Source organism: Melanerpes formicivorus, unplaced genomic scaffold (assembly GCF_026170545.1).
Source record: "Melanerpes formicivorus ecotype bairdi unplaced genomic scaffold, bMelFor1.0.p_v2 SCAF_122, whole genome shotgun sequence".
NCBI classification, from domain to species: Eukaryota; Metazoa; Chordata; class Aves; order Piciformes; family Picidae; genus Melanerpes; species Melanerpes formicivorus.
The window spans coordinates 674,290-695,714 of record NW_027142474.1 but is presented as its reverse complement, the minus strand read 5'-3'; the positions used below and the strand labels follow the sequence as shown (position 1 = coordinate 695,714).

The 21,425-nt window shown below is 67.7% G+C and overlaps 1 protein-coding gene across 3 annotated transcripts; it reads right to left on the bottom strand.

Moving 5' to 3' along the window:
- Positions 1 to 392: 392 nt before the first annotated feature.
- CTDP1 (CTD phosphatase subunit 1) lies at positions 393 to 9,481 on the bottom strand. 3 transcript variants are annotated; one of them, XM_068167732.1, is made up of 13 exons: positions 9,023 to 9,481; positions 8,488 to 8,571; positions 7,854 to 7,947; positions 7,295 to 7,423; positions 6,859 to 7,009; positions 6,477 to 6,567; positions 5,656 to 5,822; positions 3,736 to 4,830; positions 3,162 to 3,303; positions 2,573 to 2,803; positions 1,726 to 1,885; positions 1,323 to 1,525; positions 393 to 769 (listed from the first exon to the last, which is right to left on the bottom strand). In XM_068167732.1, the coding sequence occupies exons 1-13, from the start codon at positions 9,325 to 9,327 to the stop codon at positions 628 to 630; spliced, it is 2,994 nt and encodes a 997-aa protein (XP_068023833.1). In that variant the 5' UTR covers positions 9,328 to 9,481; the 3' UTR covers positions 393 to 627. The 3 variants fall into 3 exon arrangements, with proteins under 3 accessions (XP_068023833.1, XP_068023834.1, XP_068023836.1); XM_068167733.1 differs by having other exon boundaries at positions 7,866 to 7,947; XM_068167735.1 differs by lacking the exons at positions 8,488 to 8,571; positions 9,023 to 9,481 and having other exon boundaries at positions 7,295 to 7,376; positions 7,854 to 7,926.
- Between the last annotated feature and the right edge of the window lie 11,944 nt (positions 9,482 to 21,425).

Here is a 21,425-nt window from a genome sequence, read left to right as displayed (position 1 = left end):
GCCACACCGCAGCTGGCAGCACGGGAAGGGCTCTCCTGGCAGCAGAGCTGAGGGGGAGCTAGGTGTGGAGGCCCAGAGCTGGCAGCTGAGGCCCTGCTGCACACAGCCCCAGGATAAGCCTTCAGGCCCAGGAGCTTGGGGGGGCACAGGGCACCCGGCTGGGCAGGTCCCTACTGTGCCACCCTGGCCATGCCACCTCCTCTGCCTGATGACCCCCAGCCCAGGGCTGCCCAGCCACTTCCCCCTGCAGCCTTTGGCACAGCACAATCCTCGGCCCAGCCCCCAGCCCAGCCCAGCTCAGCTCAGCCCAGCTCAGCTCAGCCCCCAGCTCAACCCCCAGCTCAGATCCCAGCCCAGCCCCCAGCCCAGCTCAGATCCCAGCCCAGCCCCCAGCCCAGCTCAGCCCAGCTCAGATCCCAGCCCAGCCCCCAGCCCAGCTCAGCCCAGCCCCCAGGGGGTACAGAAGCAGGATCTGCTTTAGTCAAAGCCTAAGGCAGAGCTCTGCCCAGGCCCTGCCCCCAAGCTGCTGCTGCTGCAGGCCGTGCAGGGATCCCCCCGGGGGCAGCTCAGCTCCCTGCTGGGCAGCAGCAGGGCAGGGCAAGCTCTGCCCCCGGCCCCAGCTCCTCCTCAGATGAAGTCGTTCAGCTCTGCCTCCAGGGCTGCTGCCATCTCGTCTGCCTCAGAGCTGCTGCCCTCCTCATCCTCATTGCTGGAGTCCTTGCTGGAGTCACTGCCACCTCCATCCTCCTCGAGCTTGCGCTTGTGACCCCTGCAGCACGGCACAGAGGGTGGCCCTGAGCCCAGGGACCCTCCCTGCTGCCTGCCCAGACCTCACCTCCAAGCCTGCCTCCAGCTCTGCTGTCCCCAGCAGCAGCAGGACACAGAGCTGCTGCAGAGAGCCCAGAGAAGGCCACAAGGCTGCTGCCAGGGCTGGAGCAGCTCTGCTGGGAGCACAGGCTGAGGGAGCTGGGGCTGTGCAGCCTGCAGAGAAGGCTCCAGGGGCACCTCAGAGCTGCTGCCAGCACCTGAGCTCCAAACCATTGCCCCTGGGCCTGGCTCCAGCCCCCCTCAGCCAAAGTCCCTCTGCAGCCTTCCTGCAGGATGCCTTCAGGTGCTGGCAGCAGCTCTGAGGTGCCCCTAGAGACCTCCTGGTGCTCCAGAGACATTGCTGAGCCTCTCTTGCAGGCAGCCCCAGTGCTGCAGCCAGCCCCAGTGCTGCAGCCAGCAGGGCCCTGCCAGGCTGCCACTGGCTGCATGCAGGCTGCAGTGCTGCTGCCCAGGGAACACCCCCACAGGCTGTGCTGGCCCTGGGGAGCTCCTACCTGTGCAGGCTGCCTGCTGAGCTCCTTCCACTGCCTGCTGCTGAGGAGGAGGAGGATGAGGAGGATGATGATGATGCAGGCCTCTGCTCTGCTCTCAGCCCCGGGGCCTCTGCTGCACCAGGCTCTGGCTTCTGCCCTTCCTCTTCTGGCTTTTTCTTTTCACTGTCACTCTCGTCACTGCCTTCCCCCAGGATGTCATCCACCTGCCAGGGGCACAGCCAGGACAGCTCTGGCAGCACCCCACCACTGCTGGGCTGCTCTGAAGCCCCTGGGCTGGGCTGTGCCCATGCTCTCCTCTTTACCCACCCTCCCTCCCCCGTGTCCACACTCCCTGCTTTACCCAGGCTCTCCCTGCCCTGGCACTCAGCCCCCTGCCCCTGCTGGCCCCTGCCCTGGCACTCACCTCCCTGTCCATGCTCTCCAGCTCCTCCCTGCAGAGGGTGTACAGGGGCATGGTCTCGGACATGCTGGGCTGCCGCCGGCGCCTGCAGGGCGCTGCCTGCTCCCCGCCCTGCCCTGCTGCCAGCTCCTCTGCAAACAGCTGCTGCTGGGGCTGCACCACCCTGCAAAGGGCACCAGGCTGCCTGGGCTGCCAGGGAACAGAGGCCGGACAGCCAGGCTGGGCTGCAGGGCACCCTCGGGCACCAACCACCCCCAGTGCTGCTCCTGACTGCAGCTGCTGGCACCCCTGCACACCCAGCACCAGCCCTGCTGTGCCCAGGGCAGGGCCTGAGGCATCAGCTGCCCCCTGAGCTGCCCTGGCACTGCTGCACACACCCAGCCCTCAGCCCTGCTCTGCTCCCCCCCAGCACCACTGGCAGCCCAGCTGCAAGCTGCCCAGCTCCTGCTGCTGTCCCCATGCCTCCAGGGCCTCGCTGCCCCTCTCCCATGCCAGGCTGCAGAGCCCCCCAGACCTCACCCACACAGCCTCTAGAGACCAAAGGGAAGGCCCCAGGTGCTGCAAGAGCCAGCACAGAGCACCAGGCTTCCTCCCCTCTCCCCTCTCCTCTCTCCCCAGCCTGCCCTGCTCTGCCCTCAGGCCCCAGCTGGGTGAGCCCCAAGCAGCAGCTGCAGCCCAGGCCCCAGCTTCCCCTCAGCTGCTTCTCACTGGGACCTCCCCTCAGGAAGCAGCCAAGAGCCCTCCAGCAAGATGCCCACAGGGGGCAGGCCCCAAGAGCCCCAGAAGACAGGAGGGCTGCAGGGAGCCCTGGCTGCAGGGAGCCCTGGGTGGCTGCAGGGAGCCCTGGTACCTGAAGGAAGAGTGCTCCCCGTGGCCTGGCAGGGTGATGGCAGCAGCTGTGGCCTGCAGGAAGAGGGCCTGGCCCGGGGGCTGGGCTCCCTTCCTGATCAGCTTGCCCGTGGTGGGGTCGTAGAGCCGGACCTCGGGGCCAGGCTGGCAGCGGGGGTGGATGGGAGTGGGGTGGAACAGAGCTGTCTGGAAGGTGCTGGGAGCCTCAGGGAAGGTGGCAGGGCTGCTCTCCCTGGGGGGCAAGAAGGGCACAAGAACAGGCTTCAGGCCTTCAAGAGCAGAGACAGAACCAGAATAAGAAAGTGGCTCTGGAGGCTCAGCCAGGGAAGGGTTGGGGTGGGAGGGAGCTGGGGGGGGCAGAGAGCCATGGGATGGGTTGGGGTGGGAGGGAACTGGGGGGGCACAGAGCCATGGGATGGGCTGGGGTGGGAGGGAGCTGGGGGGGCAGAGAGCCAGGGAAGGGGCTGGGGAGGGAGGGAGCTGGGGGGGCACAGAGCCAGGGAAGGGGCTGGGGTGGGAGGGGGCTGGGGTGGCACAGAGCCATGGGATGGGTTGGGGTGGGAGGGAGCTCCCAGCCCCCCCTGCCCCACCTGTGTGTTTTGATGTAGTCATCCTTCAGGGGGAAGAGCTGCTCCTCGACCTTGTCCCAGCGCTCCAGGCAGCTCCACAGCCAGTCAGGGTTCACCACGTGGAGGTCCTTGCAGTCCTGAGCCTGCCTCACCTTCTCTGTGCCTGCAGCCAAGCTCCACATCACCACAGCCCTGGGCACAGCCCCACAGCCCCTGCCCAGCCCCTGCAAGCACCTCTCTAGGGCTGACCCTCTGGAGCCCTCTGCACCCCCAGCCTCACCCCACACTCAGCCCCCCGGGGGGGCAGCGCCAGGCTGGGTGAGGCCTGCAGCAGCCTGGGCAGGTGGGAGGGGTCCCTGCCCGTGGAGGGACTTGGAGCTGGATGAGCTTCGAGGTCCCTTCCAACCCAACCCCTTCGGTGACTCTGTGACCGTGAAGGGGACTTCCAGCCCAGCCCCCACCCCCTCAGCCCCTGCCCCCCCTGCGAGCCCACGAGAACCTCCCTCTGGCACAGGCTGGGGAGGGGCTGAGGGGCTGGCACAGGCTGGGGAGGGGCTGGCACAGGCTGGCAGGGGGCCGGGCCGGGGGCACCCACCCGTGCGGGCGGCGATGAGGTGCGTGGCGCGGCCGTCGGCGCCGGGCAGCAGGCTGGTGACCACCTTGGCGCCCAGCGCCGTGGCGTGGTAGTGCTCGCGGGTGCGCTCCACCGGGAAGTTGGTCGGGTAGAGCCCCGAGAAGAGGATGGTGACGTCGGCCAGCACCCGGCTGCGCAGCTCGGGCACGATGCGGCGGATGTCGGGGGGCTCGGGGGTCTCCCGCCGCAGGAAGCGGTCGTAGCGCCGGTAGTAGTCGGAGTGCACCCGCGCCAGGATCTCCTCCAGGTGGATCAGGTGGTCGTCGTCGTCGGTGTCCTCCTCCTCCTCCTCCTCGCCCACGCTCTGGTCCAGCGACTCGCCCATGGTGATGCCGGACTGCTCGCTGTTCTGCGACTCCGTCTCCGCCTCCTTCTTGTCGGCGCAGCCGTTGCCCAGCTCCGACAGCGCCTCCCCCTGCTCGCCCTCCTCCTCCTCCTCCTCGGGCTCGCCCTCCGCCGGCCCCGCTCCCCGCCGGCGGCTGGCGCTGCCCAGGGCCTCGGGCTCGCCGCCCCGCTCAGCCAGCCCCCCGTGCTGCTCCCCCCCACTCTGCTCCCCCGCCTGCAGCCCCCCCAGGTTCTGCTCCCCGCCGCTGCCCTCCCGCAGGGGCTCCTTGGCTTTCCTCCAGCCCCTCCTGCCCTCGCTGCCGGGCAGGGCAGAGGGGGAGCCGCCGGGGTCCGTGGCCGGGGGGCGGCCGCCGGGGTCCGTGCCCGCCTCGCTCTCGCTGTCGCTGGACAGCTCGAAGTCCAGGTCGCCTCCCGCCCGGGCGCGGCGCTGCGGCCGCCCTGCCGCTCCGTCCGGCGGCTCCGGGGGCTCCGTCCTGTGCCGGCCGCCGGCGCCCGGGGGCAGCTGAGCGCCCGGCGCCTCCGCGGGGTCCGCCTCCCGGGCAGGGCTGTCCCCGCCGGCCGCGCCGCTGCCGTTGGCCCTACAGCAGTCCCTGGGGGCCCTGCCCAGGCCGTTGCTGTGCTCCTCTGCACACACCGCGCTCCGAACCTCCTCCCCGTCCCGGGACGCTGCCGGCGCCGGCTCCAGGGCCTCGGCCCGCGGGGAGTGGTTTGCTGAGGCACAGGAGAGAGGGAGGGAGACATGGAGAGGGCTGCTCGCTGGGGGGCGCTGGGGGGAGGCTTGGTTGGTTTGGGTCTGGCTCTGAGTCCAGCTCTGGAGCCACTGTGCCAGGAAGGGTCTCGAGGTGCTGGAAGGTGTCCAGAGCCGGGCCAGGAGGAGGAGCAGAGGGCTGGAGCTGCTCTGCTGTGAGCACAGACTGAGGGAGTTGGGGTTGTGCAGGCTGGAGAGGAGAAGGCTCCAGGGAGACCTTCTGGTGGCCTTCCAGGATCTGCAGGGGGCTCCAAGAAAGCTGGGGAGGGACTTCTGAGGCTGTCAGGGAGGGATCGGGGTCTGGGAGACCTCTGAGGGGGGCAGGAATCAGGCCTGGGACAGGGAGCCAGCAATGGGCACTGGCAGCACAGAAAGCCAAGGGCAGCTCAACTGCCAGTGCTGCCAGTGCCCATTGCCAAAGGTGGAGGGAGAGGATCCTGCCCCTCTGCTCTGGGGTGTCGGGGGGGGTAGGACTGGGGGGGATGGAGCAGAACTAGAAGTGGGGAGCTGGAGATTGGCTGTGAGGAAGAAGTTGTTCCCCATGAGGGTGGTGAGAGCCTGGCACAGGCTGCCCAGGGAGGTGGTGGAAGCCTCCTGCCTGGAGGTGTTTGCAGCCAGGCTGGAGGTGGCTGTGAGCAACCTGCTGTAGTGTGAGGTGTCTCTGCCCATGGCAGGGGGCTGGGCCTGGGTGGTCCTTGGGGTCCCTGCCAGCCCTGGCAGCGCTGTGGCTCTGCTCAGCCTGGTGCTGCAGGAGCCCTGCCCCCTGGCAGGCAGCTCAGGGCAGTTACCTCTCCTCTTGCCGTGGGGGTCCCTGCAGGCAGGGGGGGCGTTGATGTCCCCGATGCCCTGGAAGTAGACGTACTTCTTGACCGTGATCAGGTTGGGGGCGAAGCGCCAGACGTCCTCCCGGTCATCGATGATGCACACCATGGAGTCCCCACAGGGGAACAGGTCCCTGGGGGCACAGCAGGGCAGCCTGGCACAGCCTGCCACAGCCAGGCAGGGCCTGATGGGCTCTGCTGGGCAGCCTGAGCCAGCCTGCCACAGCCAGGCAGGGCCTGATGGGCTCTGAGCCGGCATGGCACAGCCAGGCAGGGCCTGATGGGCACAGCAGGGCAGCCTGAGCCAGCCTGCCACAACCTGGCAGGGCTCTGCTCTGGGGGCTCTGCAGGGCATGGCTGTGTGCCTGAGCAGCCTGGGCTGGGGGCAGTGTCCCTGTCTGTGGCAGGGGCTTGGAACTGGATGAGCTTTGAGATCCCTTCCAGCCTAAACCACTCTGTGCTTCAGTGCCCTCCCAGCTCCCTCCCACCCCAACCCCTTCTTGGATTCTGTGAGCTCTGAGCTCTCATCCACCCCAGCCCCTTCCCTGGCTCTGTGACCCCCCAGCTCCCCCCAGCCCAGCCCCCTCCCTGTCCCCAGCTGTGGCTCTCTCCTCCAAGGGCAGCACTGCCCCTGCTGCACTCCTGCTGCGCTGCTGTACTGAGCCAGTGGTGCCCCCAGGGGCAGCTCCAGCCAGCTCCAGCATGGAGAGAGCAACGCCCCTGGCATCCCCAGAGGTGCCCCAGAGGTGCCCCCACGGGCCTGCCCCCTGCCAGGCCCCCAGCCCCACCTGAGGTTGCCTGTCTTGGAGAAGGGGTCGATGCACTCGTCCCGTGACAGGATGCGGTGGGAGAAAAGCTTCTTCTCAGGGTCCAGGAAGCCTGGCAGGGAGCAAGGAGCCCAGCTGGGGGCACAGGGCCAGGGGAGCCAGGGGCAGCCTGCAGCCCCAGGCAGCTGCTGCAGGAGCTCAGGACCCCACCTCAGGCCCCCAGGGCAGCACCTGCCCAGGAGCTGAGCTGGGGCAAGCTGGCGGGGGGGCAGCAGGCTGGCAGGGGGGCAGCAGGCTGGCAGGGGGGCAGCAGGCTGGCAGGGGGGCAGCAGGCTGGCAGGGGGGCAGCAGGCTGGCAGGGCTCTCTCATGCCTGCAGCCCTGCAGCCCTGCAGCAGCAGTACCTGCAATGGTGTGTGCATAGAGCCTGCTGCCGAAGGTGAAGACGTGCAGCTCGTACAGCTTGGCGATCTTCTCCAGGAACTCCTTGCAGTGAGGCCGCAGCCTGGTGTGCAGCATGGGCTCCCCCCGGCCCAGCTGGAAGTGGAAGATGCCCTGCAAGAGACCCCCACAGGCCCTGAGCCCCCAGCAGGCTCTGAGCCCCCAGCAGGCTCTGAGACCCCCAGCAGGCTCTGAGACCCCCAGCAGGGCTCTGTGCCCCCCCTGCCTGCCCAGGGCAGCTAGAGGGGGCACAGCCCCAGCTGGCTTGTGCTGGAACCCAGCAGGCAGCTGCAGGGCTGAGGAGGTCCTGGCTCAGGCCGGGAGCTGACCCCAGGCCCTGCCCCTGCCAGGCCCATGCCAGGCTCACCCCTGCCCCTGCCATGCCCATGCCAGGCTCACCTTGTTGGACATCTGCTGGCAGTGCTGCTCCGTGGTGTGGATCAGGGTCTGGTCCAGGTCCACCATCAGCACCAGCTTGCGGCTGCGGTGCAGGCGCTGCTGATCCTCCCTGCCCAGCTGCTCCGCTTGCTGCCCGGGCACAGGCGGCCTCAGCGGGCACCCGGGCACCCCCTGGCACTGCCCTGCACTGCCTGCCTCAGCTGGCACCCCCTGGCACTGCCCTGGCACGGGCAGCCTCAGCTGGTACCCCCCTGGCATGGGTTGCCCAGCCAGCCCCCCTGCACCCCCTGGGCACTGCCCATGGCTTGTGCCCCCGGCCAGGGGTGCTTGGCACAGCCAGGGGGGAGCCCCAGGACAGGGGCAGCTGGGGAGGCGGCATGGGGGTCAGGGGAGGCAGGGGGGGAACATGGGGGGCAGGAGGGGGCTGGGCTGCAGGGAGGCTGCAGGGAGGCTGAGCCCAGGGCTGGGCTGCAGGGAGGCAGGAGGGGGTCAGGGGGGGTCAGGGTGTCAGGAGGGAGCAGGGGGATCAGGGGGGCTCAGGGGGATCAGGGGGGCTCACCTCAGAGCTGACCTTCAGCTCCGGCACGCTGTGCACCATGGACACCGTGGCTGTGGACAGCGCCACGCTCTGCCGCCCGTTCCTGCTCCGGATCCTGCCGGCCATGGGGGGAAGAGCATCAGCAGGGCAGGGCTGGGCAGGGGGCTGGGCAGGGGGCTGGGCACCCCCAGACCCCAGCTGAATCCACTGCAAACCCCAGAGGGCCTCCAGAGGCAGCAGCAGGGCAGGGCTGTGGCTGCACTCAGAGCTCAGACCAAACACCCAGGGCAGGGACAGCACAGGCCCAGAAGGGCAGAGGCTGGCAGGGACCACCCCAAGCCCCCTGCCACAGCAGGGCACCCAGGGCAGGGCACCCAGGACCCTGTCCCCAGCAGCAGCAGGACACAGAGCTGCTGCAGAGAGCCCAAAGCAGGCCACAAGGCTGCTGCCAGGGCTGGAGCAGCTCTGCTGGGAGCACAGGCTGAGGGAGCTGGGGCTGTGCAGCCTGCAGAGGAGAAGGCTCCAGGGGCACCTCAGAGCTGCTGCCAGCACCTGAAGGCATCCTGCAGGAAGGCTGCAGAGGGACTTGGGCTGAGGGGGGCTGGAGCCAGGCCAGGGAAGGGCCTGGGACTGAGGCACCAAGCAGAGCACTCACTGGGTCAGGTCCTGGCCACACTCTGCACAGAGTCCTTTCATCACCACCGGGTGGCTGCAGCCCTCCAGCCGCACTAGGACACCCCTGCAAGAGACAGAGGGCACTGCCCTCACTGCTGCAGCCTGGGGGCCCGGTGAGTGCCAGCCCCCCGGCACTGGGCTGTGCCCCAGGCCTGGGGCAGTCACCCAGCAGCCAGAGGGCTGCAGACTGCTGCCAGCCCCCAGCCCCAGGGCAGCCAGAGCAGAGATCACCCAGAGCAGGCCTGGCTGCCCCTCTCCTCCTCCCTCCCAGTCACTCTCCTCCTCCCCCAGTCCCTCTCCTCCTCCCCCCAGCAGCCCTGGGCACAGGACGGCAAAACCTCCCTCAGCAGCTGCCCTGCCCTCCAGCCGGCACAGACCCCCTGGGCCGTGGTGCCGACGAGGACCCCCCCGGCACCGCCCCCCTGCGCGGCACGGGCAGGGCGCGGGGCGAGGCGAGGGCTGCGGCACCGCGTCCCCTGCGCCCGGTGGCAGCTGCGTGGGCCGGCGGCACTCACCCGGGCGCGATGACCTGCCCGGGCCGCGCACACAGCTCCCGCACCACGCCAGGCCGCTCCGCCTTCAGCTTGCGCTCCGGGCCCACCCGCTGCGGCCGGCCGCTGGCGCCTCCGGAGGCCGGCGGCAGGGCGGGGGGCAGGGGCGCGCACAGCGCCAGCACCGACCCGATCTGCACCGCCGTCCCCACCGACACCTTCCACTCCAGCAGCCGCAGCGGCCGCGGGCCCGGCGCCCGAATCTCCGTGATCACCCCCGCCGGGCCCTCCGCGCCGGCCTCGCCGCCCCTCTCCGCCGGCCCCTCCATGGCTCCGGCGCGGCGCGGAGGGGCGGGTGCGTCACTGCCGCCCGGCGGCGGGGCCGCGGCCTGGGCCCCGCGGGAAGCTGGGGTCGCCCCAACAGTCACCGGCGGCGACGCCGATCGGCAGCGAGGTCACGGCCGCTGCGCGCAGGCGCGGGGCTGCCGGCCGCGCTTAAAGCCACAGGCGCGCCCGGCCCGCGCCGCGCGGGGGGCAGGAAGGGGCAGGAGCGGAGCGGAGCAGGCCAGCCCAGCCCAGCCCAGCCCAGCCCAGCCCAGCCCAGCCCAGCCCCGCCCCCGGCGCGCCCCTGCCGCGCTCCCAGCACCTTTCCGGGGCCGCGGCGCCGGAACTACGGCTCCCGAGAGGGGTCAGGCGGGGCCGCGGCGCCGGAACTACGGCTCCCGAGAGGGGTCAGGCGGGGCCGCGCAGGGCCTGCCGGGAGCGGAAGTGGCGCCGCGGGCGGGAAGCGCCGCGGCCTGGCTGAGCGGCTGCCGGGAGCGGCCTCTGGCTGCCAGGAGGAGCCGCGGGCAGGGCGGAGCTGCGGTTGCAGAGGAGGTGCAGGAGCCGCCCGCAGCCTGCGCGTCCGCAGCTGGGGTGGTCGGGGCGAGCTGAGCCGAAGCCTCTAAAGCGCGGAGCACCTTCCCTGGCCGGGCTCGGGGGCGCCGGAACCGCCTGGTGCCTTGGGTTCGGCTCGCAGCTGCAGTGCGGCGCTGGGGCTGCGGGGGGCGCTCTCCGCTGGGGGAAGCTGAGCGGTTAACGTAATCAGCAGCGGAGAGGAGAGCGCTGCCCAGGCTGCCGCCCAGGCTGCCGGCAGAGCCTTCCCTCCCGCCTGGGCCAAGAGCTGCTCGGGAGCCTGCGGGGGTCCAGGCCTCTCTGATGCTCCTGCTGTAGGAAGGGTGCAGCTGGAGGGGTGGCAGAGGGGAGGGGCAGCGGCCAGGGAGGCTCCCGAGGGCTTGGGCGAGTTTGAGAGACTGAAAAGTGCTGGTAATAAAGTACCAAAAGCTGCTGGTTGTCAGTTCCTGTTCTGGTTAGGGGTGGGGGACGGGGCCAGGCTGGGTGAGGCCTGGGCTGGAGGGAGGGGTCCCTGCTAGGGCAGCGGGGAGGAGGTGGGTGGGCTTCAGGCTCCCTTCTAACCCAACCGAGTCTGATTCAGTGATCCCCCATCTCCCTCCCCCCCCAGCCCCTTCCCTGGCTCTGTGCCCCCCCAGCTCCCTCCCACCCCAACCCTTCCCTGGCTCTGATCTTCCTGCCCCTGGGCTCAGGGTGAGTTTCCCTCACCACAACCTGAGCTCCTCAAAGCCTTTGTGACAGCTGCAGATGGCACAGGTTGGGCAACCATCACTGAGCAGCTGCTGCCTGGGCTGGGCTCTCAGGGAGCGAGGAATGGAATTCCAGGGAACCCTTGAGCAGTTCGGGCCAGGCTGGGGGGGTCCCGGGTGGAACACCCCCAGGGGTCCCCTCTCCATCCCAGTCCCCTCCAGCAGCTCTCCGCTGCGCGTCCCGGAGCCGGCGCCACGAGGTGGCAGCGCAGGAGCTGCAGCTCGGCGGCTGGCAGCCGTGCCCTGTGTGCCAGGGCCGCCGAGAGGGCAGAGCAGAGCCAGCAGAGCGCAGTGGCTGCCTGCAGACACAGCCGAGCAGCAGACAACGGCGCTGCTGCCGCTGGAGGTGCTCTGCCCGGGAGCCCCAAAGCCTGTCCTGAAGCGCCCGGAGGCTGAAGGTGTCCCTGGAGCTCCATTCCTTGTCCCTTGAGACTGCAGCCGGGCAGAGCGGCAGCAGAGAGCCGCTGGCATCAGTGGCACCTTTGGACCTCTGCTGGCCAGGACTCCCTTCGCTGACCCCTTCTGCTTGGGCTTCGGTGCAGAGCCCCTGCAGGTGCTGCAGCCTGAGCTGGCATGCAGGCAGCTGGTGGTGCCCCGGGATGGCACTTCCGGACTGCCCAGGCTGCTCCTAAAGCACCTGCTGGCATGAGGCTGGCAGCGGGCAGGGGGGTGTGAGCTGCCCTGGCAGTGGGCAGAGGGCAGGGGGGTGTGTGAGCTGCCCTGGCAGAGGGCAGGGGTGTGTGTGAGCTGCCCGGGCAGAGGGCAGGGGGTATGTGAGCTGCCCTGGCAGAGGGCAGGGGGGTGTGTAAGCTGCCCGGGCAGAGGGCAGGGGGGTGTGTAAGATGCCCGGGCAGAGGGCAGGGGGTGTGTGAGCTGCCCTGGCACGACGCTGGGCACGGGATTGAAGGGAAAGGAGCAGGAGGAATGCGCGGGGCCGGGGGCCGGGGGCGCGCAGCGGCCATCAACCACGCAGGGGCAATAAAAAGATAAGGATCTTCGTGTGTCGGTGCGAGGAGAAATGGTTGCGGGGCTCGGAGGTGTTGGAGAGGCTGAGTCCTCCTCGGCGGGCAGCAGATAAATCCTGCCCCGCCGCTCCGGGCAGGGCTTAACCCCTGCGGCTCCGGCAGCCGGAGCCTGAGACCCGCCGCAGGGCTGCGTCCTGCAGCCCCCCACGCCTCGGGGCCGGGGCGGGAGTGGGGTGCAGGGAGAGCAAGCTGCCAGGAGGTGAGCGGCAGGGGAAGGTCCGGAGCAGGATGGTGCCAGGGGGGCAGCTCTGCCTCCCCTTCCCGCACCCCCGCAGCAGCCACAGCTCTGCGCAGCAGCCTCCGCGGAGAAGCAGAGCCGGGGGGTTGCTGACCCAGGCTGCAGGGACAGCTCCGTGCCGCTGCCCGAGCCGAGGGGCCCGGAGCAGCCTTGCCTTCAGGGGGGGGTGCCCAAGAGTTAAGCACACGACCTGCCCTGCCGGTGCCAGGCAGCTGGAAGGATGAGCAGGCAGCCAGGCGGCCGCCCTGGGGCATCCATCCTGCAGATTGCTGCTTTGTCGGCAGTCAGCGGCTGGCAGTGATGCAGCTCCCGGGGCTGGCTGCAGCCAGGCAGGCACTGGGCAGCGCCTCACCCTCTGCTGCCCAGGCCCGCAGCCTGGCAGGGGCTGGGAAGCAGCCTGGGGGCTGCGGCTGGGGCAGGGGCACAGCAGGGGGGGGGCTGCTTCCCAGGGAACAGGGGGCTGGAGAGGGGCTGAAGATGTGGGACAAATTCCAGCCCCAGCCTGAGTGCCCCAGGGGAAGGCAGAGCAGGGACTGAGGTCCCACAGTGTCCTCCCTGAGCAAAGCTCCCACCCTGGCTCCAGCTCCTGCTGGGGACAAGACAGAGGCATGGCAGGGCTGGGCTGAGGGGGGGACACTGCTCAGAGCACAGGGAATACAAACTGCATGAAATGAATGAAAGATGAAATGCGTGAAAGGCTGGGAGGGAGCTCAGAGCTCCTCTGCTCCAAGCTCCCCTCCATGCCCAGGGACAGCTCCCAGCCAGGCTCAGCTGCTCAGGGCCTCATCCAGCCTGGCCTGCAGCACCCCCAGGCAGGAGGCAGCCACAGCCTCCCTGGGCAGCCTGGGCCAGAGCCTCAGCAGCCTGGCACTGAAGAACTTCTTCCTCAGCTGCAGCCTGAGCCTGCTCTGCCTCAGCTCCAAACCCTTGCCCCTGGGCCTGGCTCCAGCCCCCCTCAGCCCAAGTCCCTCTGCAGCCTTCCTGCAGGATGCCTTCAGGTGCTGGCAGCAGCTCTGAGGTGCCCCTGGAGCCTTCTCCTCTGCAGACTGCACAGCCCCAGCTCCCTCAGCCTGTGCTCCCAGCAGAGCTGCTCCAGCCCTGGCAGCAGCCTTGTGGCCTGCTCTGGGCTCTCTGCAGCAGCTCTGTGTCCTGCTGCTGCTGGGGACAGCAGAGCTGGAGGCAGGCTTGGAGGTGAGGTCTGAGCAGAGCAGAGCCCAGGGGCAGGATCCCCTCTCCTGCCCTCTGCCCACACTGCTCTGGCTGCAGCTCAGCAGGTAACAAATGGAATATGGAATACATGAAACAGGAAATACAGAGAGCTGGAGGAGCAGGAGCTGGGGGGGAGGAGCAGGAGCTGGGGGGCAGGAGCTGGGGGGGCAGGGAGCACTGCTCTGCCTCTGCAGGGCTGAGGCTGGAGGCCCTCCCTGCCCTGCTGACCGATGTCAGGTTTCCAGAGGCATATCCATCCCCAGGCTCTCCGAGCAGCACTTATGTTCATCAGCTCTCTAATGCCAGAGCCTCTCCTCCAGCACTCCCTTTCCTCTGACAGCCTCTGATAGCTTCATTCCTTCCCCCTCATTGCCTCATCCTTCTTGCCAGGTGCGGCCCCAGCAGGTCTGGCTCCTGTCCCCCAGCCCAGCAGCTCTCTCAGGAACCTGAGCTGCCAAAGCTGCCCAGGAGGCAGTCAGGGCTCTGTGTTCCTGGGTTGGAAGGGACCTTGAAGGTCATAGAACCATGGAATGGGGTGGAAGAGACCTGGGAGGTCATAGGATCATGGAATGGGTTGGGGTGGAAGGAACCTTTGCAGCCCATGACCTTCCTGAGCAGCACTTGGCAGGTTCAGACCTGGGACCACTGCCTGCCCCTGCTGCAGAGGTGGGAGGGATGGCCTGGGAGTGCTGCAGCAGCTTCTAGCTCCTGGAATCCTGGAGAGGTTTGGCTGGCAGGGACCCCCAGAGGCACCCAGCAGGGACATCCTCCCCTACAGCAGGCTGCTCACAGCCTTCCCCAGCCTCCCCTTCAACACCTCCAGGCTTGGGGGGGCCTCAAGCCCCTCCCTGGGCAACCTGCTGCAGGCTTCCAGCAGCCTCCTGGGGCAGAGCTTGTTCCTCACAGCCCAGCTCCATCTGCTCTGCTCTCATTGCCATCCTCTGCCCCTGGGCCTGGCCCTGCAGCCCTTTGGCAGCAGTCCCTCTGCAGCCTGCTTGCAGCTCCCTGCAGGCCCTGGGAGGCTGCTCTGAGCTCTGCCTGCAGCCTTCTCCCCTCCAGGCTGCACATCCTCCCATCCCTCAGCCTGTGCCCATGGCAGAGCTGCTCCAGCCCTTGGATTATCTTCATGGAATGCCCTTGGGGGGGGCCCTTGGGGGGTGCCATTTCTGCAGTCTCTGAGCCCCAGCAGCCCCCAGCCCTGGAGCTGTCTATAAATACAACCCCAGCTGCTGTTCCAGGCAAAGATTCCTCATGCAGGTCCCCAGCTGGTGTCTCACACTCATGCCCTGTGGTCAGTGAGTGTGCTGTGAGTCCACCCTTAGGAGCAGGCTGGGAGTCACTTCCTCATGCCAGGGGAAAACCCAGAGCAGGGCTGGCAGCTGCCAGCTGCAGGAGCTTTGTCCAGCTGCTGGAGCCTTTGCCTGCTGCAGCTCTCCATGGAAACAGCTCCGGTGCTGCCTGCACCTCTCCAGCCTGGAGGTGCAAAGAGGCTTTGCAGTGCTGCACCATGCCCGAGGAGCCTTCTCCTAGCTCTGCAGGGACTCCAGGAACTTCCTCAGCAGCTGAGGTGCCTGAGAGCCAAGGTTAGCCCTGGTGGAACTCATGCAGAGCCCAGAGGGCCTCACTCCCTCTGCTCTGCCCCTGGGTACCCACGGGGGAGTCCTCCCTCGCACACAGATTCCAATGACCTCAAAGATGGAGCTGGCACTTGGTCTCTAGTGGCTGCTGGAGAGGGCAGGCTGCTGCCTAACAGGAGGCAAACCTCTGCCACCCCACTGAACAAATGCCAATGCCAGCACACCTCTGCCACCCCCCCCACAATCAATAACCACCGATGAACCTCTCCCACCCCGCTCGGTGTCAGTGGCTCGGTGCTCGCTGGGGGGATCCTGGGCTCTGCCCTGCTGTTTCCCCGCTACGAGGCCGCCGCCCCCTCCCCGCTGCCCCCTGCCGCGCAGCAGAGCTTCCTGACGTGGGGTGGCGCAGTGCCAGCGGTGGGGAGGGGAAGCAGGCAGCCCCTCGGTGCCCATCGGAGCCCCGGCCACGGCCCTGAGGAGAGCTCTGGGAGCGCAGCCGGGGAGCCTGCAGCTATCTTTAGACAGACAGAGCCTCGCGTCCAGCTCAGGCTGCTTCGATCGAGTGGAGCTCAGCACTTTATGGCTGCGCTCCTCCTCTGCCGGTGCCCTCCTGCTCCCCTGGCCCCTTCCCCGCACGAATTCCAGGGGAAATGAGGGGAGGCTGAGCCAGAAGGAAAACCTATTTTAGAAGCTCTTGCCTCGAGAAGAAAAAAGGCAGCTGGGAGCTGGCTGGCTGCGGGGCTGCCGCCTCGGGAGGCTGCGCTAAATGGGTCCCCCCCGCCCCGAGCTCCTTCCAAATGTTACGTTCCTCCCCCCGGTTATTTTTTGCTCGCTGCCGGTGCCTCTCCTGCTGCCGAAGCGCCGCGGTGCAGTTTCCAAAGGTTAAGGTTTCCTTTTTCTGCTGCCCTTCCCCCGCCCCCACTTTTCGTCTCCGGGGCTGCCAGAAATGCCAGCAGGATGCGGCCCGGGCTCCTCCGCTGCCTCCGAGGCCGGCAGCAGACACCTGGCAGCCTGCAGGGGCAGCTCCGGGAGAGCCTGGCAGGCTCTGCCCCGACGGGCACCAAGGGGGCGGCTCTGCCCCCGACGGGGGGCACCAAGGGGGCGGCTCTGCCCCCGACGGGCACCAAGGGCTCGGCTCTGTCCCCGACGGCTCCCCGCGAGGTTCCTGCAAGCGCGCCCTGCCCGCAGCGCCCTGCAGTCCCCAGGTCCCCTGCAGGCTTCCCTGCAGGCTGCGGGAAGGAGCGGACCAGAAGCACTCAGCAGAAGAGGAAGTTCAGCTCCAGCACAACTTATTTTCATCCTGCTGCTTCCTCTTTCGCTGTAAATAGTTTGCTGAGTGGTGGCTGAGACGCTGGGCCAGGAAAGTCCCGGGGGGGCTGGGGGGTGGTTCAGGCACCACTTTTGTCCAGGGTTGTTGGCATTAGAAAAGATCAGAGCAGCAGCTGGCACTTCCCTGGCAGCCTGCCCCGGAGCTTCAGTGGTCCTTGGGTAGAGCTCTCCGCCGGGGCGGTGCTGACCGTAGCTCATCCCCGCACGACCAACGCTCAGGGTCCCTGCAGCTCTCGCCCTGCGTGCCAGCGGTGCCAGCCCAGCACCAGCCGCTGTGGCTTTGGCTGGAGTGCCACAGGACTCCCAGGGCCGCACGGGGCCCCAGGCAGTGCTCTCCAGGGATGGAGCCACCTCGGCGGCTGCTGCACCACCAGAGGCACCTGAGGAGCTCAGGTGGAAAGACCATCACAAGCCAGGAGGGGTTTGTGGCATCCTGGTGGGGACTGTGGTGCAAGGAGCACAGGAACAGGAGGGGCTGGAACAGGGCCAGGGAAGGAAAAGCCCTCCAAGACCATCCAGCCCAACCTCAACCCAACCCCTCCATGGCCCCAGGTGCCATGGCCATGACCCCTGAGCTCATCCAGCCCAACCTCAACCCAACCCCACCATGGCCACCCAGCCCTGTCCCCAGGCACCATGTCCACAGCTTCTTGGAGCCCTCCAGGCATGGGGACTCCCTGGGCAGCCTGTGCCAGCCCCTGGCCACTCTTGCACCAAAGGCATTTTTCCTCTCCTCCAACATGAGCTTCCCCTGAGGAGGGGCACTGGAGCTGCCCTGGGCTGCAGGGAGCATGGCTGGGCCTGAGGAGGCTGCTGGGCCTCCACACCTTGGGGAGCTTTGGCATCTGTGCTGAGCCTCATCTGAGAGCCCTGCAGACGCTGGTGCTGAGCCCTCTGCTCCCAGCAGAGCACCACTGCTCCTTCCACTCCACCTGTGGAGAGGGGAGGGAACCTCCTGCTGGCAGCCACTGCCTTGGTGGCCACCCCCTCACACTGGGCTCCTCCCAGGAGTAGAGAGGGAATTCCTGACCTCCTGGGGGTTAGTGCTGGCCATGGTGGTGCTGGGTTGATGTTGTGCTGGATGGTCTCAGAGGTGGTGGCCATGGCTCAGCATGGCTTGGTTGGAAAAGCCCTCTAAGGGCATGGGGTGCCTCCACCAGCACAGCACCACCAGGGCCATCCAACCCTCCCCCAGGGTGCCACAGTCACAACATGGACTTTGAGGGTCATAGAGTCATGGGTTGGGTTGGGTTGGAAGAGACCTCAAACCTCATCCAGTTCCACCCCCCTGCCATGGGCAGGGACACCTCCGACCAGCCCAGGATGCTCAGGGCCTCATCCAGCCTGGCCTGCAGCACCCCCAGGCAGGAAGCAGCCACAGCCTCCCTGGGCAGCCTGTGCCAGAGCCTCAGCAGCCTGGCACTGAAGAACTTCTTCCTCAGCTGCAGCCTGAGCCTGCTCTGCCTCAGCTCCAAACCCTTGCCCCTGGGCCTGGCTCCAGCCCCCCTCAGCCAAAGTCCCTCTGCAGCCTTCCTGCAGGATGCCTTCAGGTGCTGGCAGCAGCTCTGAGGTGCCCCTGGAGCCTTCTCCTCTGCAGACTGCACAGCCCCAGCTCCCTCAGCCTGTGCTCCCAGCAGAGCTGCTCCAGCCCTGGCAGCAGTGTGGGACAGAGATGAAGAAGAAGGATGAAGGCCATGAGCAGAAACCAAATGTGGGAGAGAGGAAAAAGGCAAAGGGGAAGGAAGAAAAATCCTGGGGAGAGGAAAATACTTAACAGGGAGGGAAATTATATGGAGGGGAAAGAGCCCCTGGAAAGGAGCCAAGACAGAAGAGCAGGAGGTGAGAGCCTGGCAGGGAGATAAGGAACAGAACAGAGGAGCACATCAGAGACTCTGGGGGGTGGGGGCTGCTGCCCAAACAAGACAGAGCCCCGCGGGAGCCACTGCTGCGCAGCTGCCCGGGGACACTGCCACGGGGGGAGGGCACGGCCCAGGAGCACAGCTCTGGAGGGCTGCCAGCGCTGGGAAACCCCCGGGAGGGCAGCCCAGCCCCGGGAACTGCGGGGTGCCAGGGCCTGAGCACCCTTCCGGGGAGCAGACCTCTCCTCACCCCCTCACCAGGTGGTGCCAGCGCAGCAGCAACTCCTTTCTGCTCCTCCTGCAGCAGCCTTGCTTGCCCCAGCAGCCCTCCCTCAGCACCACCACGCTGCAGCTTAATTACAGCCTGAGCTAATTGCAGCCCTCCTCAGCTGCCAGCAGGGCCACACCTCAGAGCCTTGTGAGCATTCCTCCAAGCCCTGCTCTGCTCCAGCCACTCCTAGTCTGCAGGGTGGAGAAGGTGAGAGAGCCGCAGGATGGCTTGGGTGGGGAAAGCCCTCTGAGACCACCCAGCCCAGCCCCAGCCCAGCACCACCATGGCCACCAAATCCTGCCCCCCAGTGCCATGGCCACATCTCCCTTGAACCCCTCCAGGGGTGGGGACTCCACCACCCCCCTGGGCAGCCTCTGCCAGCCCCTGACCACTCCTGCAGCACAGAAACTGTTCCTCATCTCCAACCTAACCCTCCCCTGGCACCAGCTCAGGCCATTGCCTCTTGTCCTATCCCCTGAGACTGGGGAGCAGAGCTCCAGCCTCCTCTCAGGGAGCTGCAGAGAGCAAGGAGGTCTCCCTCAGCCTCCTCTGCTCCACACTGAACACCCCCAGCTCCCTCAGCTGCTCCTCCCCAGCCCTGCTCCCCAGACCGTTCACACCTTGGCTGCCCCTCAGTGTCCTGTGCTGGTTGGGGCAGATTCAGCTTGTGGAGCCCAAGCACAGGGCAGTGATGCCAACTGCCCTGCAGGCAGAGCCCTGCCGGGGGAGGGCTCCTGACAGTGCCAGAGCAACATCTGTGGGGTCAGCACCACCCTGGCACAAGCAGAGAGCAGGTCAGGGCCTTGCCACAGGAGATGCTGAGGAGGAGAAGGAAGCTAAAGTGCCCACGGCTGACCAACAGCAGCCCTGCCAGGAAGCAGCTCCCAGGGCATAGGGATCCATGGGGTTGGTGCCAGCTGCAGTGTCGGGCACTGGGCACAGAGGCTGCAGCCTGTGCCTGGTGGCCATAGTGGTGCTGGGCTGCTGGTTGGAGTTGATGACTTTCCAGGTCCCTTCCACCCCAAGCAATTCTCTGATTCCCTGACCCTCAGGCTGCCAGGCTGTGGTATGGCACCCATGGGAACCACCTGGTGCCTATCTCTTGTCCTCTGTGCCCAGGGCAGGTGCCCAACCCCCTCTGGGGTCTCCTCAAGGGGGCTGCCCTGTGCCCCCTCCCAGGCTGCGGGCAGGTTGCTTTGGCTGCCTGGCGCCTGGGCTGGGGGAAGAAAGGAGCCCTGGAGGGAGCCCTGGAGAGAGCTGCTGGGGAGGGGTCGCCACGGCCGTAGGGAGCAGCGGAGCGGCTGCAGCAGCGCCGTCTAGACAGACTCCCACGGCTTGACCTTTGGGGTGCTGCCCGCCCCGGCCCCGCTGACTCAGCGCAGCCCCTCCGCCCCCCGGCCCGGGACGGCTGCGGACAGGCGCCGGGAGCCGCCTCCGGCTGCCGGGCAGCTCTGAGCGGCGTCCGCCAGGCGGCGCCCTCCAGCGGCAGCCTCTAGGAGCGCCCGCCGTACGGTGCACACTAGGGGGCACCATCCAGCAGAGCCTCTAGTGGCGGCGGCCTCCAGCGGCGGCCTCCAGCGGCGCCCTCTAGCGGCGGGCTCCTGTCTGCCTCAGAGACGCCCCCAGCTCCAGCCTGGTGCTGAGCAGCAGAGAGCTGAGGGGGAGAGACCTCACTGCCAGCTGCCTGAGAGGAGGCTGCAGCCAGGGCGGGGCTGTGCTCCCCAGCCTGAGGCGACAGAAGGAGAGGAAAGGTCCTCAAGCTGCACCAGGGGAGGCTGAGGCTGGAGAGGAGGAGAAGCTTCTGTGCTGCAGGAGGGGTCAGGGGCTGGCACAGGCTGCCCAGGGGGGTGGTGGGTCCCCATGCCTGGAGGGGTTCAAGGCAGCTGTGGCCACGGCCCCTGGGGCAGGGTTTGGTGTCCCCTGCTCACACTCACAGGGAGTGGGAAGCCCTGGAGGAGGTCCTGCCCTGTGGCATCCTCCTCCTGCCTGCTCCTCAGGGCTGGAGGAGGGCTTTGCACCGCTGGCAGAGCTTGGCTGCAGAGCTTCTCCAAGGCCACTCTTGCCAGGGCTCTCCTGTGGGGGCCAAAAGCTGCAGCAGGAGACCACCAGAGGAGAGGTTCCTCTGCTGCTGGCTCTCAGCCAGGGTCTCCTGTGCCAGGGCTGTGCTGTGCTGGCAGCTGGAGCTCTGCCAGCCCCCTGCCAGCTCTGCCCCAGGATGAGCTCCAACTTTCCCTGCTCTGTGCTCCCCTCCCTGTGCCCCCAGGGCTCCTCTCTCCCCACACCTGGCTCCAGCTGTTTGCTGCCCACTGCCTGCAGCAGGCTGTGGCTCTGCTCCTCCTGCACAGTCTCCTGGGCTGGGACCCCCCAGTGCTGCAACCCCCTTCCCCCAGCCCCCAACCCACCCTGCAGCCCCCTCCCAGCAGGCCCCAACCTGCAGCCTTCTGCTTCTCCTTCTCCTCCTCCTCCTTCTCCTGGGGAGCCTCCCTGGCGGTGCTGCTTGGGGTCTCCCCCAGCTCTGCTGCCTGCAGCTGCCCTGGCAGCCCCCAGCCATTCCCAGCAGAGCCTGGAGCTGCTTTGGTGCCAACCTGGGCTCAGTTTCACCTCCACTTGCTGCCCTGGCAGCCCTCCAGCACATTTTTGAGGCCCAGAGGAGCCAGAGAAGGGAAATGGTGATTTTTTTTTAACAGGTTGGGGGGTTTTGGGGGCTGTTTTTTAACATCCAGCCAAACCTGGCTGGAATTTCAGGGATGAAAGGCAAAGGGCTCTGTCCCTGCCAAGCTCAGACAATGGAGGGGTTGGAGCCTCCAGGAGGGTGAAAGAAGGCTGTTTTACAACGGAAAAAGTGAGGCAGGCTGGGCCCAGGCCAGCTGGTAGCAGGCAGAAGGACACAGAAGGGTCTGGGAGCAGAGCTGTGCACAGCAGTGGGTGCTCAGCACCACCTCCCTGCCCCCTCCAGGCTCCTACAGCTGCCCCCTGCAGGTGCCCAACCTGCCCAGCTCCAGCCCTCTCCTCAGCCCTGGGGCTTTGCTGCTCTCCTCCAGCAGGTTTCCTGCCCACACCAAACCCTCCCTGTGCCTCCAGCTCCCCTCTGGCTCAGCTCTTGGGGCTTCCTTCACCACCTTCCTGCTGCCTGCAGCTCACACCTTGTCCCAGGCCAGCCTGGCTTGAGGGGTGCCCCTGGCAGCAGGCAGGGCAGCCTGGCCAGCAGCTGCCCCCAGCCCTGCACCAGCCCCTGGTGGGCTGAGAGGTTCAGAGGGTGGTGGTGGTCAGGCTGAGCCT

Bases quoted from the DNA above. Each gene is read 5' to 3' on its own strand.
- CTDP1 (XM_068167732.1), bottom strand. From the start codon at position 9,327: ATGGAGGGGCCGGCGGAGAGGGGCGGCGAGGCCGGCGCGGAGGGCCCG. The intron at 2,804-3,161 runs GTGGGGCAGGGG...CTTGCCCCCCAG, and splicing joins GACTACATCAAAACACACAG to GGAGAGCAGCCCTGCCACCT. The intron at 1,526-1,725 runs GTGAGTGCCAGG...TGCCCCTGGCAG, and splicing joins TGGAGAGCATGGACAGGGAG to GTGGATGACATCCTGGGGGA.